The sequence below is a fragment of the Alternaria dauci genome, chromosome 1, assembly GCF_042100115.1.
Source record: "Alternaria dauci strain A2016 chromosome 1, whole genome shotgun sequence".
Lineage (NCBI taxonomy): Eukaryota > Fungi > Ascomycota > Dothideomycetes > Pleosporales > Pleosporaceae > Alternaria > Alternaria dauci.
The window spans coordinates 5,498,229-5,514,170 of NC_091272.1; the positions used below are offsets into that span (position 1 = coordinate 5,498,229).

Here is a 15,942-nt window from a genome sequence, read left to right on the forward strand (position 1 = left end):
AGAGAAATAAGGTGGCTGGACGCGTATGATTCGCGATGCAGGGTTCAGACGTCACTTTAATGCACAAGAACTTAGATCATCATGGCTATGATTGGGCTGCGATCCTGCGGATCTGCAGACCAATATGGACGCATCTAGACCAGTCTGTCTACCGCTGTATGCTTATCATCTAGTATGGACGACAGTCCCTCTCGATGTACCTGTATAAGTATCCTAAAATTCCAATTCACCGCGTACGGCCCACCCACGGATCATTCAAATGAGATGAGATCCTCCATGTGCGCTGCAGCAACCGGAAGCACGTCGCTCTGAACCGGCACGCTGCTCTGCGCAGCTCCACCATCCGCAGCAACCCAGTCAGCAACAAACGGATCCACCTTATGCATAGCCTCAGGAAGCTCACACAGAGCTGGATTCCGACCTGCGCGAGCGCATTCTTCCTTCTGGCAGATGTGCGCGTACGCACAGTTCAAGTTCCGGCATCCGCTACCTTGGAAACACGGGGTGCCGAGCGCCTTGTATTGCAGAACGCAGTATACTCCTGGCAGCATAGTACCATGAGAGAACTTGCAGTCTTTCATGAAGCATTGTCCACGTAAGTGGAAGTCGATGCAAAGCCCCTGGAGCTTGGTCCGATCTTTATAAGCCTGGAGCTCCGCAGGTGTTGGCACTTGCGTCTGGAGATCAAGCCGCTGCTTCGCTAGGTTGATAGGGACACGGCCGTGGCGAGCTCGCGTTGGTAAAAGCGACGAAAGAGTAGGAATACTCGCTTCCCGGCTGGCCGAGCTGGCCGAGCTGGTATTAATAGCACCGGTAGCTGGTGCGGCAATAGCGGAAGAATTCGGGACCTAGGATTGGTGTCAGCGGAATGTCTCTCGACATGATACATGGGACTTGCTTTGAAGACCCTGACGAACGACACGACACAAAGACCGAATGTACGGATCATATTGTCGGTAACCGAGCTCGCGACGATCGTCACTCTCTTCGTCTGCCCACGATACGATTTTAACGCGCTATGATACTTCGGTGATCGAGCAGCGCAGAAGAATACGTGCTTGCATTGCTCGTTTGCCAGATACTGCTTGAGGTTCTCTGGGATCCGGGCGTTATTATCATTCATCCAGCGTTTGAGACCAGCCTTACCACTGATCTTAGTCGCCACAAAGCCCTCATCGCCTACATCCACAAAGTCGAAGAACGGACTGATCTTGTTGAACTGGGCGAAGTGGAATGCAAGCGATCGAGGGCTCTGTATCGCAAGCTTCCTGGCCGCGGCCCGGCTTGACAGCGTCTTCAGACACGCGAAGATCTTGATGACGATCTGGTATCTGCCTTGTGCAACGGCTAGAAGCATACCTGCAACCTTCTCGCGCACAACAGAGAGAAGACGCTTCGCGGTTTCTGCGCCCCCAGACTGTTTGTTGCGATATAACTCATCGTGAAACTGCCTCCCCTCAGTCCATAATCGGTGATTTCAGTACTCTACGTACCTCGTGACTCGTGCCATCGATGAGCACCAGCACAATCGCATTGTTACTTGAGGTTTCAGCCACGGCGACCATGCTCGCCTTTTGTGCCTCTACCGAGTCGGCATAGGTGCGCTCACTCGTGTCAGTGTACTTTTTCAAGTATGCGTCGAGATTCGATGACACGATCTAGTAATAGGTCAGCCCTTGAACAACCCATTGTATACAAAAAACGTACCGCTAAATCTTTCTGTAAGGCTCGTCCCTCTGCGCCCAGACGCTGGAGCTCGGCTCCCTGCTTTGTCGAATCGGTTGGCGTTGTCATTGCGAGTTATTCGGATGGGCAACGCGGTGGATGAAAGTGCTAAACAAAGGCCTCGACGAACAAAATTTGCGCGACTCTGGAGAAGATGACTTCAGGAGAAACAGAAAGAGTAAAGACACTGACACTAGAGGACGGTTACGGCAAACCCGCGCAGACGAGAAGAGACAAACGCGTCGGATTCGCCTTCACCTCCAGCTCTGCATCATCAAGGACTGCGAACGCAATATCATTCATGAATTTCAGCTGCTCTCCCACCAGTACGCGACGCAAAACCATCAAGGCTATCAGTTTGGAAAAGTGTTGAATAGGAGAGCTGCATTGATCTGATATCGCCTGGTGAATGAGAACATTCTCTGAAATGAGTACCAATTATAATCCTCGTGTAATGATATAAAATAACCATATAGTTGAACATACTTACGCCATGCTTGCACAGCGCACTGTCAAGTATTGTCCTTCTACATTGTTCGCCCCGTCACTCCAGGAAGAAACAGGCCGCGTCATGTAGTGCGCAAGCAAGTAGAACCGACACGATCACGCGCTTCGCAAACGCGCGTCGCCGTACAAAAAACTCAACGAAGTACAATGTCGGACCTCGTGGGATTATGTTGTAGCCACTCGTCCTGGTGGATCCGCGCAATCGCGACTCGCTCCGCATGCTCGCCGACCCACTTGATCAGCATGACATTCAGCATCTTCCAGGGCCCAGTCGCAAACTGCTCGTCGTGGTCGTGGACCCGCGAGTCCCAAAGGAATCGCTCCCCGTTCCAGATAGGTGTACCTGGTGGGTGCATGGTGTTCAAACCAGGTTTCCGGTTATCGGGAGAAGGATCGCGCCATAGGCTGCGAGACAGCAGAACAAACTCAAAGGGACCTGTGGAAGAAGGCTCAGATATCGCCGACTCGTAATCCATTATGACGCCGCAGTGCAGATTCTTCTCAACGTTGATGAGGTGTGAGCACGGGATATCTTTCTCTTCATGCTGTATTTGTTCTGCAATGAAGGCGTCCGCAGAGATGGTTTGTGCTGTGAAACGCAGCGTATTCGATTCGTTGCTGTGGTCGGATCCGCGCGGTGCGTGGAAATATGGCGGATACCGGATGCGCAGGGAGTTGCCCTTCTCGCGTCGGACTGTATATTGCGCCGACTCGGGCCCGATGTGAAAGTTTACGACCTCTGACTGGAACCACTCGCCCTCGCTCCGTGGGATCTTGTAAACATCTGGGCAGGTCGTAGGGTCGAATGGAAAATTAACAGGACCTCCATACGCGGTCCAGCTCCAGGACGGTTCACTGAGATCCTTCCTGGTCACCTGCCCAGCGGGACACCAGAGTAGAGAGAAATCGAACACTGCTTCTGGCAGGCCGTGAAGAAAGTTGCCCCCGCAGTTCTTCGTCAGCGCTTTGGAGGCTTTTGAGAATTCCTTTGATGGGTAGGCCTGGTTCGGCGTTATGGTGTTGCTGACCAGTTGGTTATACTTTTGAAATCCATAGAACCAGTTTTCGATTTCACTAAAGTCTGCGTCTTGCGATTTGTTGCTTGCCAGGCTGGCATTTGACGAGGAGCGCAGCCTGTTGACCAACTCTCTTACGGAACCACGTCGACCAGATGAACTTGAGCGGGGTGATCGTGAGCCATCGCTGTTACTAGATGCCTGTGCTGGCTCTGGTGCAAGTAGGCCATTTGCTGTCGCAGGCCGTGACTGTTTCTGGGGCGACGTCGACCGTTGAGACATTGAGCGTCGTAGCCAGGAAGGCGATAACCGCTCTAAAGTGGAAGGTGGATCTGTTGACATGACGAGCAGCGACATGGAGGGAGATGTGTGGGAGTGAAGTAATAAGTGTCGGTGTAGTCAAAGCTGTGATAGGGTGCGCTGTAAGTCTCCTACGGCAGTGTGAAGTGTCAGACCTTGAGTGTCACAGAGGCTGCCTTGCCTTTTGTGTCTGACTCCTCTGCCAGTTTTGCCGCTACAACTGCGCCCCTTTTGTCGTGTTGTGAGGTATATCAGTGAAATGTGTGCGTGAAGACTTGCGGGCACTAGGAGGCTGTGCAGTGCATGATCTGGATCACCGGCTCCACAACGCCCCAATTATCTGCCTCGATTGCGCGCCAGTGGTCTCCAATGGAGTCGCATCCTGCCGAGACCTGCATCTGGCCTTGACTTGCTTGTTTCCCCGGACATGAAAAAGACAAGCACACAGAGTTAAACGTCACGCGAGCGACCCTGCCTCCAAGGCTGTACCTAGGCAGCTTTGCTCTACAAGGGAGGTGCACACTGACATGACAATTTTGAGCAATTGCTTTCGGCGACCGACACGAATCGCTCGACCTGCCTATCTGCTGTAAGTGAACGCGTAGGTGTGCGAGAAGTCTCCATGGCATGGATAAGCTTTCTTGGTGCCAAGTTTCCTTTGTGGTCTGCAAGGGTGCGTGAGGGTGTCGGATCGTGCTGCGCCACACGTCAACATGACGAGAACAGGGCAGCGGCTCATCCAGGGAGAAGACAGTGGCATGACAATGCAGCGGCGAGGTGTTTGGTTCTGGGTTCAAGTGGCCATCGAAGACATGTGTGGCTAGTGTGCGCTAGGACAGATACGGCCCAATGCCACCTGCGCCACAGGTGAGGGGCTACTCGCCCTCTCCGTATCGTTGGGCTGTAGGCTGCTGTGACGCGTTTACACCGCGTAAGTTTATATGTTCAGCTGGCGACGACATCGGCCAACACGCAAATTCCACCCTAGCACAGCCAAAGTCGCCGCCATGTCTGGCTACGAAGGTAATTGCAGGCAAACACAGGCGCAGTGCAATGACTGACGCAGACAGTCGAACACAACATCTCCACCGAGGACGACAAGTCGCGACAACCCTCACGTCGACCAGACCTCTCGACCTTTTTCTCTCAGCTGGAGCTGGTTGATACGTCGGATCCCCACACTCACACAAACGCCAATGCCCTACCCCAGCCCGAGAACATGACGGCGGCGTTTCGCCTGCTCGCCAATGCTTTCGAGACTATGCGCGGACGACCGGCGGACGAGAGCAGCGAACATGGGGATCTGTTGGCAAACATGATTGAAGTACTCCGCGCAAACGCCGACGATCCACCCACAGAACTGAAGGGTGTGCCTAACAGCTTCTTGGATGAACTGGAGCGGGTACCGAAGAAGGCGTTGAAGCCTTCTGATACCTGTCCCATCTGTGTCAACCCATTCCTCGAAGGTAGGTCGCACGCCTCAGTGAAGCGAGTGAGGAGCCCGGCTGATTGGTACATGCATAGACAAATATCCGCTCGTTGTCCAGCTGCCCTGCCACGAGGATCATCGCTTCGATTTGGACTGCATAGGGCCCTGGCTTAAGCTGAACTCCACATGCCCTCTGGATCGCAAAGAACTATTGAAGAAGAAGCAACCGCCGCCGCCGCCTGCAGACGACGAGGAAGAAGACTACGATGACATGTACGCCTGAGAACGCCCTGTTCTGGCGCCGTCATAGCGCATCGGAGTTAGGATATACCAACATACAGCGGATGAACCAGTCAATCGGGCGCGTAAACAGAGCGTTGCGCATATTAGAACCTACATGCAGAGCACATCTAGAGAGTCGGCCCTGGGCCATGATTTGTCGTCAGGCCTTCGCCGCCGCCAACTCATGGACCGAATGGAATCTGTCATATCTACCCAACAATTCCTGCCCTCCATGTTGATCAAATGGGTTCTTGAGCCGATGAGGTTTCTGCCGGACCCCCCTGCACCAACCGCTGGCCTTGCTGCAACAGCGTCACAGGGAGCAAAAGCTCTTCACTGCCATGCATGACTGCATTGATGAGTGCAAGCGCAAGCTCGTCGTATCGAATAAAAGAGCCAGAGGAGCCTGCAACCATCATTGAAGCTTCACCAATAATACTACCTCGCTGTACGACCATGCCTGGTCGAGCGATGATCGTGGTCCAGTTCTCGTGAGTCTTTGCAAACTCGACCATCTGAACTTCACCCCGGCCCTTTGCAAAGTCAGCTCTTTGGCAGCTTGTTGCGGATGGTTCTTTCTGCGGTGTATGCGCGTGGTCTGTAGAACGAAAGAAGTGCCTACTTTGGTCTTGCGCATGGAGCCTTTCATCCATAATGACCTATCCTGATCGCGTTCAACCATCCCCCCTGACAAGTGTACATAGCGAAAGGGCTTTGCGCCGACTGGCATCGTCGCTGCAAAGGCCTCGGCGAAGGCCTTGGGAAACTCTAATTCTAACACAGGATTGCCGGCAGTCGTTGTCATACACCTCTACGGCGTTAGTAATTGCGGCCCGGAAAGACGCAAGTGTCTGGGTACCAGATGCACCCATCTGCCCCGGACAGCTTTGCAAGCACCTCGTTGGGGTATCTTGTAAAGTCGTCAAGCAGCACCACCTCGAGCTTAGCGTGCATCTCGATGCCGGGTGGGGGCCGTCGCGACAATGCGATAACCGTCGATACGAGCGGATTCTGCAGCGCGTGATGCAGGACGTGCGCGCCGATGCGGCCAGTGACACCAGAAATCACGATCTTGAAGGACATGTTGGTGACAAACGTCCAAGTGGCACTTGTCAGACTTGGACGGCATCGCGTATCGCTTTGTTTATGTGAATACCTACACCGCGGAGATTGGCCGCATAAGCACTGGTCGCCTTGAGGATTACGTCCGCCGGAGTGTTGGTCGTGCCGAGGGTGTCTCAGTGATCGCTAATCGTAAAGTACAACGCCGGACGAGCCTCCACAACGACGAAGGAACATTAGAACGCCTCGAGAGTCTTAAACACGGGGCATTTGTACATGTTAGGGAAAATGTGCTTACAGATGTGGCGACGCTTTTAAAATGAGCTGAGGAGGCCGTTGCAGAGCCTCGGAACTATGCAACTTCCTAGGGAGAGAGTTGAGTAATGATCGGCCTCCGTCACGGACGAATCCCGGTCGCCGCTCCGAGAGTCAGCTCCACATCAGCAATTGCCCTCGCAACACCTTCACCCCACTATGAAAGTAACATGGCCGCCCTTATTTGGTATGGTTCCGTGACAGGATTTCGGGTCTCTGTTCACCACGTCGCGTCTATAATCTGGGGTCGTTCATCGTAACATGGAATCGCCAAGCAACACGAGCAACATTTCTAAGAAGAGGCCCTGCAAGAGTCTTCGCCGGGCATACTGGGAATGTGAGCTCAGCACTCACTCATGTGCTCAAGTCCAAATGCTAAACATATTACAGGCAAGAAGCCAAAGGTTCATGTCGACGTGAGCCCCATGACCATGAGCCCTCGCGCAAGTATGGACAACGCACGACCGGATCGGGTAGACGAAGTAACCCCATGCTCGAAGCACATCCAAGACAGACTGTGCAAACTCGAGCAGTTGTTTGAGAGGTTTGTGTGCAGGAAAAATGCCACCACAGCCGCAGTCAGTGTTGCGCCACAGAGCCCTATCCTCACTGCCTCAGGCTCCAGTGAGGAGGAAAGCAAACCGGACATGTCCGGATACCGGAGTGACGCGTTCAGCGTCGTATCACTGGGTGATAGGATTGTAAGCAGTACTGTTCCCGCATGTCGCGCGTACTAACGTTGTCAGCTCGGAATGCATACATGGACATCGGCGCCTTCTATCCGTACATTAGTCGACAAGTCAGATACCCAAGGGCAGTCCATAGGTTACGACAGCACTCATCGCACACTGGCAGCCCTACTACCATCACAACATGATGCAGACATCATCTTCGAATCGTCTAACGGGTGGATGATCCTAGAGGGCGTCTACCGGGCTTCCAAGGAAATCTACGTCCACAAGGACTTGCAGTCGTATGCTCTGGACATGGAGGCCGTTGCACACGAGCGAACCATTATCGTGGCGCGCACGCTCTTACATCTGGCAATTTGCATCAACTCTCTCCCACCAGAGTTTGACTGTTCGCGACTCTCGAGCATGTGGAATTTGGACGCAGCGATGCAAAACTATGTTTCATCGGTAACATCGCTTGTAACTTCCTCGGACGAACAGATGATGACGCTGCATGGACTCGAGACGCTGTTGCTCCTGGCTCTTTTCCATGTAAACAGGGCTTCGTTGCGGCAGTCATGGCTCGTCGTGCGCCGTGGTCTGAGCCTGGCCCACCTGATGGGCTTCCAGCGGATTATCGTGCAAGAGGATCACAATCCATCGATCCAGGCGGTCACGGATGCGAAATCGATCTGGCGCACCTTTGTCGACCTTGATCGGTATCTGGGACTGCATCTCCGCCTTCCGTTCGGCGCGGACGACTATCCACTTCCGGCAGACGCTGATGCACATCTGATCCATCGTTCGAAACTCAATTTCATGACAAGACAGGTGGCGGAGCTTGACCGCGATGTCTCGCCACAAGCATACTCGGCTGCGCTGGCATTGGACGAGAAGCTCGAGTCATGCATGAAGGAGCTGCCCTTGGACTTTTGGGAGGTGCCGAACATTCCGTCCACGGCAAGATCGCCAGAGTCATTCGCTACGTTGGAGCGACTGATGGTGCAAATGTCGCACTTTGAGATAAAGATATTCATCCACTTGCCTTATCTGCTCCGAGCACATCTGGATAACCGATACAACTACTCCAAGATCACGGCGTTACAGGCCTGCCGAAACGTCTTGATGAGATGGTTCGCCCTTCGCAACTCAAACATCACACAGGCCTGCTGTCGGTTCGCTGAACTTGGAGTGTTCATTGCCGCCGTCACTCTCACACTCGACATTGTCATCGAGCTGGGCATAAAGGAGAAGAGCGAGGTGAAGAAGACCAAAGGAACCGATTTCGCCATGATCTGCCGCCTTATCGGCGAGATGGAGAAGCTAGCCAGCGCCAGCCCACGCGAGCGCTTTGCGGCGCGCAGTGCCGTGGTGCTCAAGAGGATCCTCTCGTCGCTAGATCCGAGCAAACAGACGACTGGCACAATACGACACACGATACCCTTCTTCGGAACGGTGGAGTTGGGGTCGATGAAGCTGCCCATACGGCCAGTGTTTGACGTCGACTCTGATGCAGGCAAGCTGTTGAACGCGACTGCTACCGGAGAACATGTCCCCGTGTTTTCGTTCATCAACAACTCTTTATGGCCGCCGGCTGAGGATGAGTCTGATCACTGGGACATTGTCCTATTCGACGGTCTTGAAGACCGCGATACACAGGGCAACTGGGTGTTCTAGCACGGTGTTCATTTCGCGTGAGGTATTGTTTAGTCCGGATATAAAGCACACTGATCCCAGGGCTCCGGATACCACCCTGCGTGTGCATTCAGTAGCGCAGAAGGACCCTGCGACCCTTTCTTTCTGTTGGACGACATTGGGCGCACGGCTAAATGGGGCAATGGTTTTGATAAGCGTTGTATTCCGGCGCGTTGGTTGATTCCCCTTTAGCGTATCTTATGTAATATTGTTAGTTTTCCGCGTTTCCTTCAACCATGATATCCCTAGGGGGAAAGGAGCGAGTTTGCAAGGCTGGATGGACAGTGGGGTAAAGGCGTTTGAATTGCAGTCGCACAACAAGCGCGGATGGTGTGATTACTATGGCGCACAGGCGAATCGAATTGAGATATCAAGTCTACCAACAAGCAAAAGCAAGGCGCACTAGTGCCGCCCGGTGATGCATCGTGTGTTGAGCTGGCAGAAGGTTGCGGCGGCAAGGCTGAGGGAGGGACTGCAATGTGCCGCTGCCTGATAGGCTGACTGGCGCCGGTACCAGCGTGAGGAGGGCCGAATGCGTATCTATCAAAGTCCTGGCTTGGCATGTCAAGTTTCGCGTCTGTGATGAATTCCACGGGCAGCGTAGGCCGAATTTCAGAGTAAATTCAGAGTCTGAGTCACGCCTGGCTGTTGGTGAGGCCAGCAAGATCGCCCGGAGACGGCAGAGGGATCGCCTTGTCCTTGGCCCAGCGCCCAAGAGCCAGAACCCGGACTTGCGACCAACGGCCGGCCAAGCCATCTCACACGACCACCTTCGCTTGCGCGACACGACTCAACGCGCTCCACCCGTGCATGTCGCTCCTCCCTCCTCCCCGGCCGTGATTGTGCAGACACCTTCACTCTCCGGCAGCATTCCGCGAAGCATGAGCACGCAACACGACGGCAGCCAGGGCGACTTCTGGGCCTGCACCACCCGCGATGCCCCCAAGCCGGCGACCGCGACGACGACGCACACGGAGACGATAACGCGGAACGACGCCGCAGCCCCAGGAGCCGCCCTCAGTCTGTTCGAATCAATCATCACCTCGTACCCGCCCGTCCTTGAGTCCTTGCTCGCTCAGATCTCCACCGCCACCCTCCTCGAACTCTACCACACATCACGTCATTTGCGCCAGTTCCTGCAAAGGTATCCGCTCGCGTGGAAGACGCTGTCGTTCCGATTACCCCAGCCCGCCGTTGCAGTCGGCTCGCCAGGCAACGAGACGCCCGAGAACCGGGAACGCCAGTCCAAGGCCTACTCGTTCGACGCACTGCTGAAGCAGATTGTATCCCCGAATGGAACACGCCTGACCAGTCTGGACCTCTGCAACACGGCCGTGACAGGAATTGCGCTCGTCGGGAGCGTCCTGGCCCCGCGCATCGACACCCTCCAGCATCTGTCCGTACGAGGCTGCAAGAACGTCTCCATCAAGTACCACATTGTCCCGTTCCTGGAGCCATACACATTAAAGGACGCGCCATGGATGCAGAGAGACCTCGCCCTCAAGAGCCTGTACACGTACCGCTGTCGACACCACCGCCGACGGCCCTATCTCCCCTCCTCCCTCATCCGGAGAGACTCCGACTCCGACCCCACCCACCAGCTCATCGAGATATGCCACCAACTGGGAATATGGACGGATACAGCATGGTGTCCGACACCGGGCGGCAGGTGCAACCGGAGGAAGGACTACCACGCAGGAAGAGCAGGACCGCAGAACATGGAGGTTTGGGTGCCCTTCGACAGATTATGGCGATCGAGCAACCGCATCGGGCCTGTCGAAGGCACGACAAAGCTGGGCGAACACGATGGCAGACTATGGGAGATTGCCGAGACTGGAGAGGACGGCGAGCCACTTGGTCCGGACGATGGAAACACCGCAGGAGAAGGCAAGCATGTCCCAGTACACGAGCGACGGAGCCACACGGCCTTTGTCGAACAGGTCAAATGCGCACAGTGCAACGACACTATCCTGGAGCGATGCGAGTCGTGCAGTGTCCGCATGCACTGCATGGGCTGCCGGAAGACGCTCTGTGCGAGTTGCGCCTTCAACAGACCGATACCGAGAAAACGAGTCAAGACACGGCACTTTGCAAACCTGGCTTTCGGCAACAGCAGCACACTGGGCGGCACACTTGGGCACGCATCGGGGTCTTCAGCACCGCTAGAGGACAGGAGTCAAGAGGAGAAGGCTGACCAGAATCGCTACTGGTGGGCCCCGGGTGCGACCCGGTCACCAAACCTCATGAACGAGAGCGCACAGGACGACGACTCGTCTGATTCTGAAGACGGCGGCAACAACGGCATGCCAGTACCCCCAGCGAATCGCGAACCTCCAAAACTAAACATGCATTGGTGTTGCCTGGAGCCAATCTTTTCTGGTGGCGGGGGCATTGCTGTTCTGGGCACCGGATTAGGCGGCAGAGGCGCCGACAAGATACGCGCAGCTCCTTTACCGCGGACCAAGGAGTTTGAGGATCCAGACTTTAGCAACACGCTCCGGCCCGTCGACTACGTCCGCGAATTGAAGAACAATGGCCTGTACGAGTACGTGCTTGGGGAGGATGTGGATATCCTGTCGTACCTGAAGCAGGACTCGCTTGACCTGCAACAACAAACATGTCCGAGAGGTCTTTGCAACGACTGCTACCGGAGCTTCCGCTGGAAGGTTTCCTGTCGGGCATGCAAGAACCCGATCTGCAAAGAGCATGATTTCAGAGCGCTCAAGGTTCGCAAGTGTGGCTACAGGGATTTGCATACCGAGCGAGAGCACGTACGATCGCACAACGAGCCGCCGCAACGTCTTGTCATCCCAGAGTTTAATCCAAACAGGGCCAGCACACCGGATCCTGAACGCACGCCTACAGCATCGTCGTCCCATCTAGATTTCTACTCCACTGGTGACAATGAATCTGAGTCTTCCGAGACACCCATGTCTCAGTCGCAGGTCATGGTTGCTCCTCAACACTCGTCAGTCGACATGTCAGCTACAACGTCCTTCAATTCCATGTCAAACCCAGAACCTTTTCAACTGGCAACCTCGCTCTCTTTTGTTCCCATCAGCACGGGACGTCCACGCTCTTTCAGTGTATCTGGCGTACGCGGCCGACCTACTAATGCTTGGTCGCCGAACTCTCAACGCGTCCCGGTTAACCATGCAATCACGGACCCTCTTCCACTGCCCTGCAATCCACGGCATCCTGTGCAGTGGAGTGGCTGTGGTGCGTACTTTTGCCAGTACCCAAGGCCGGCGGGAGACAACCGACCACAGTGTCCGGGAATTCTGAAGGAATGCTCCGAGTGTGCAGTTCTTGTTTGTGATGTAAGTCTGGTCTTAATATCTCGTCTTATCTGTTCGCTGACCCACCCTAGCAATGCGCATCATCGAACCCAGCTTGCACATGCACGTTCTGCACTGTCAATTACCACTGTCCGACGTGCACACATAAACCCAATGTCCGCGCGAAATGCCGGCTTGAGGCAGAGATTAAACAGAAGAAGGAGGAACAACTCCGGGCGATAGCCAAGCAGAGGAAAGATAAAGAAGAGCGCGGAATGGCAGATGATTTGGCCGGAGCAATGTTCGAGTTTTTCACAACAGTATACGACGAGAGCGCCGTCAATCCAGCCTTGGACGGCGCCTCTCCGCCGTTCACGCACGACCTACCCATTCCGAGCCCAGACTCCATCACCGTAACAACAGAGTTCGGTGTCATGGAGGAGCCTGCGAACTTGACGACGATCAGTGCATCCGGACCCTCGCCCTACCACGTCGCTTATGACCATTCCGACGACGAAGAGAACAACGTCGAGATGACTGAGGATGTAAATGAGGATGTCGACGCACTCCAGCAGGGGTTAGCTCAGATGCACCTGACTCCCGTGCCCGGCATGAGTGCTCACATACTGCATCTGCCGGTAGAAGTCGAGCCCGAACACGTACACGACGACAACGAAGAAGCGTCCGACGAGGTCAACGACACCGGTGCCGAGGCGGACATTGATACCGACGATCTTGACGCAGGCGCTGACAGTACCTTTGTCGACGAGTCTGGTGACGATACTCTGGCCGGGGGCATCCTTACACCCACAGCCACAATCACTGCATGGGACTAGACCAAACAGCCCGTGCGAAAGCCGGCCATGCAGGCGCGGCACAATGACTGCTCATTTCAACAACATGGCATCGAAATCTCTTTGGATGCAAGTCCTATTCAAGGAAACTATCAAATTGACTTTAAGGAGTAAGGTTAGGGATCTACTGTCTCTCGAGAGGCGGGATCTAACGCAGGTGATACCCAAGGGAAATATGGTTGAAACGGGAAATAGCTACGGCTTTGGTGGGTATATGGGAATATTGGAGTAGGCGGATACGGGGGAACTTTTGGTCTTTTACGTTTCGCATTTTGGCGTTTGTATCTGTCTGCTCTAGAGTTTGGTCTTGATACAATTCAGTCGTTTGAACTTGTCTGTACTATATTCAATATTTCTTGTCGTCCCTCTACTGCGATCAAAGCTGCATGATCTGGTGAAAAGAGAGGCATATCGTTGCCAAGGCCGGATTCTTATGGGAGCAAAGAGACTTGATCACGAGGTCGATAAGAGTGTTGATCCGTCAACGCTGTTCGGCTGGGAAGTCGGGATCAAGATTCTATATGCTCGATTGTCATGGTGGGATTCACCTCCACCTCCACCACAGCCTACTCCAATGACCATCTATATCTTCGCGCTCAGAACCTTCTTGACCACCGCAATGACCTGGGCAAACGCATCCTTTGGCGCTGCTACCACGCCCTTGTTCTCCTTGAGTGTCCTTCCCAGGCCAAAGTCAAGAGGCTTGCCGTACGCATCGCTGACCTGGCCACCTGCCTCCTCCACGAGCACCACGCCAGCAGCGTGATCCCAGATCTTTTCCTGGTATGTTGCGCTGACCGGCAGTCTGAGATACAAGTCACCAGCTCCACGGGCGATAGAGCAGTACTTGGCCTGCGAGTCCATGCGAACCGACGGCTTCGTGATGCCGAGCTCCGATGCGATAGCAGCGTTATCGCCTTGCGATGAGTGGCCCGCCTCTACAGACTCGCAAAATGTAGCTTGTGTGACATCCGAGAGGGGCTTCATCTTGATAGCCTTTGCTTCTGCGAGACCACCCTTGCTCAGCGGTCGGCTTGTCGCGCCCTGGCCCTTAACGGCACCGAACAGCACGCCCTTGCCCTCTTTGTCGTCTGCATCTTGACCCGTGGTGGTGGTGAGGGGCGCCTGGTCGTCGACGGGGAGGTTCGGGCACCCGATGACGCCTACGGTGGGCACACCGTCTACGAGCAGACCCAGGCAGACGGCGTATTGTCCGCCGCGCAGGAACCCCTTTGTGCCGTCGATGGGATCCAGTGCCCAGATCCTGCCTTTCCTGCCGCCCTCGCTGTTGCCTTGGTCGAGCGCGGACAGCATGGCGTCTGCGCTCTTGATGGGTCCACCGATTTTCTCTTCGGCGGCGCTGTCGTCGAGCTTCGCTGCTTGAACGAGGTCCCACACGAGGTCCCGGAGCGAGTCGTTCTTGCGGAGATCGTTGGCATCTTCTTCACCGACGACTTCGTCTTCGGGGAACGCGTGCTTTATCGACGCGATAATCAGGGCTTGCGCGCCAAAGTCGCCGATTGTGACGGGGGAAGAGTCGCTCTTGGAGAGCGTGCCTTTTGAGTGGCTCGAATATACCGATTTTGTGAGAATAGCCGCCCGCTGGACGGCCAGAAGGGCAATCTCCAGTTCCTTTTCGTATGCCATTTTGTAGTGTAGGTTCGATTTTGTATGGAGGTGCGGTGAGGGGTTCCGCAGCTGTAGAGCTAACAGTAAGAGACGACGATCCCGCAACCCCGCTACGTGGGACCTTTTGAGGAGCATCACGTCATTCGAGAGAAAAATCCGACACCCTACCCAGGGTGCCAGGCGACTACGGGGGGCAAATTGGTCTTTTCCTGGTATGGTAGTACCGGACTCGGGCAATTACCGGGGTGGCGTTCGGTTGTTCCCCTGGTATGGCGCGCAGGATCGCTTTCGGCGCGTCCCAGGTACTGCATCTGCGAGGGACTGTGATGACGTAAGCAGGAATAGTATGAAGTGAGATGGTGAGAGCCGACCGCTTCTGATTCGCTTAGCCACTTGCATGACTTGCAACGAACTTGCCCAAATCGTGGAATTTAGCAACCTCCAGGTGCGTCTGAGAAGAGGCAGCTTTCTGCGGTGAGATGCAGTGCAGACAGGCGCAATCACGCCTCGGTACTGAATAGGAAGCGGCTGTGAACAGAAACGAGATGTTTACGCCTCACCTTCACCACCATTGACGAACATCACCTGCCCATCTACCTCTCCTATTCAAATGATGAACGTGCTAGTAAAAAGACGCAAGCACAACGTTGTTAAATGACACTGTATTAGATCGCGGTAAAGGTGTGTTTCACAGACACCTTGCTTCACTGTATGCAGCTGTTTATATTCGGAAAGTTAGGGGTTAACAACAAAGCTATAAACTACGGTTCTGGAGATTTCACGATGGGACTCGACGTTGGGAGAAAGAGAATGCTTCTCAACATCTCCAAACATGCCTATCATCACATGCGACATCATCGCAGGCATCGAGCGCCCGGTTTTGGAGGGCTCTCCAGGCGCTCGCGACGACGACAGCGCGACGGCAACGATCGATCGATACAGCAAGGATCGATTCATCGAGTATATTGGCCCTCTCAAAAATTTACCCCTCCTACATCTTTAGGAGTTCGTTATATGTTCGCATTCTTCCGTCCAGTATTCGCAAAACAAACAGAGTCAACGAGAAAGAATGATGCAGTTTTTCTCAATTCAACTTGCACACTGATGGCATCCAGCTCAGTATCGGCATCGAATTTGAGCGTCCACGAGTGTGTAGAGGCGCATTTAGGTCCCCTGGTA

At 54.5% G+C, this 15,942-nt stretch overlaps 7 protein-coding genes across 7 annotated transcripts; 3 read left to right on the forward strand and 4 right to left on the reverse strand.

The window, feature by feature from the left end:
* Nucleotides 1-251: 251 nt before the first annotated feature.
* On the reverse strand, nt 252-1,794 carry ACET3X_001701 (uncharacterized protein; the record flags this gene model as incomplete). Its single annotated transcript, XM_069447022.1, has 5 exons — nt 252-848; nt 881-1,095; nt 1,147-1,447; nt 1,494-1,658; nt 1,708-1,794. 5 exons carry the CDS (start codon nt 1,792-1,794, stop codon nt 252-254), a joined length of 1,365 nt encoding a protein of 454 aa, XP_069311943.1.
* Nucleotides 1,795-2,366: 572 nt separating this feature from the next.
* On the reverse strand, nt 2,367-3,530 carry ACET3X_001702 (uncharacterized protein; the record flags this gene model as incomplete). The annotated part of the gene is made up of 1 exon (XM_069447023.1): nt 2,367-3,530. The coding sequence occupies one exon, from the start codon at nt 3,528-3,530 to the stop codon at nt 2,367-2,369; it is 1,164 nt and encodes a 387-aa protein (XP_069311944.1).
* Nucleotides 3,531-4,555: 1,025 nt separating this feature from the next.
* ACET3X_001703 (uncharacterized protein) lies at nt 4,556-5,260 on the forward strand (the record flags this gene model as incomplete). The annotated part of the gene is made up of 3 exons (XM_069447024.1): nt 4,556-4,571; nt 4,619-5,014; nt 5,073-5,260. 3 exons carry the CDS (start codon nt 4,556-4,558, stop codon nt 5,258-5,260), a joined length of 600 nt encoding a protein of 199 aa, XP_069311945.1.
* A 238-nt stretch (nt 5,261-5,498) lies between these two features.
* On the reverse strand, nt 5,499-6,342 carry ACET3X_001704 (uncharacterized protein; the record flags this gene model as incomplete). The annotated part of the gene is made up of 3 exons (XM_069447025.1): nt 5,499-5,792; nt 5,882-6,068; nt 6,119-6,342. 3 exons carry the CDS (start codon nt 6,340-6,342, stop codon nt 5,499-5,501), a joined length of 705 nt encoding a protein of 234 aa, XP_069311946.1.
* A 555-nt stretch (nt 6,343-6,897) lies between these two features.
* On the forward strand, nt 6,898-8,984 carry ACET3X_001705 (uncharacterized protein; the record flags this gene model as incomplete). Its single annotated transcript, XM_069447026.1, has 3 exons — nt 6,898-6,973; nt 7,027-7,337; nt 7,383-8,984. The coding sequence occupies 3 exons, from the start codon at nt 6,898-6,900 to the stop codon at nt 8,982-8,984; spliced, it is 1,989 nt and encodes a 662-aa protein (XP_069311947.1).
* Nucleotides 8,985-9,883: 899 nt separating this feature from the next.
* ACET3X_001706 (uncharacterized protein) lies at nt 9,884-13,116 on the forward strand (the record flags this gene model as incomplete). The annotated part of the gene is made up of 2 exons (XM_069447027.1): nt 9,884-12,322; nt 12,373-13,116. 2 exons carry the CDS (start codon nt 9,884-9,886, stop codon nt 13,114-13,116), a joined length of 3,183 nt encoding a protein of 1,060 aa, XP_069311948.1.
* A 600-nt stretch (nt 13,117-13,716) lies between these two features.
* Nucleotides 13,717-14,781, reverse strand: ACET3X_001707 (uncharacterized protein; the record flags this gene model as incomplete). Its single annotated transcript, XM_069447029.1, has 1 exon — nt 13,717-14,781. One exon carries the CDS (start codon nt 14,779-14,781, stop codon nt 13,717-13,719), a length of 1,065 nt encoding a protein of 354 aa, XP_069311949.1.
* Between the last annotated feature and the right edge of the window lie 1,161 nt (nt 14,782-15,942).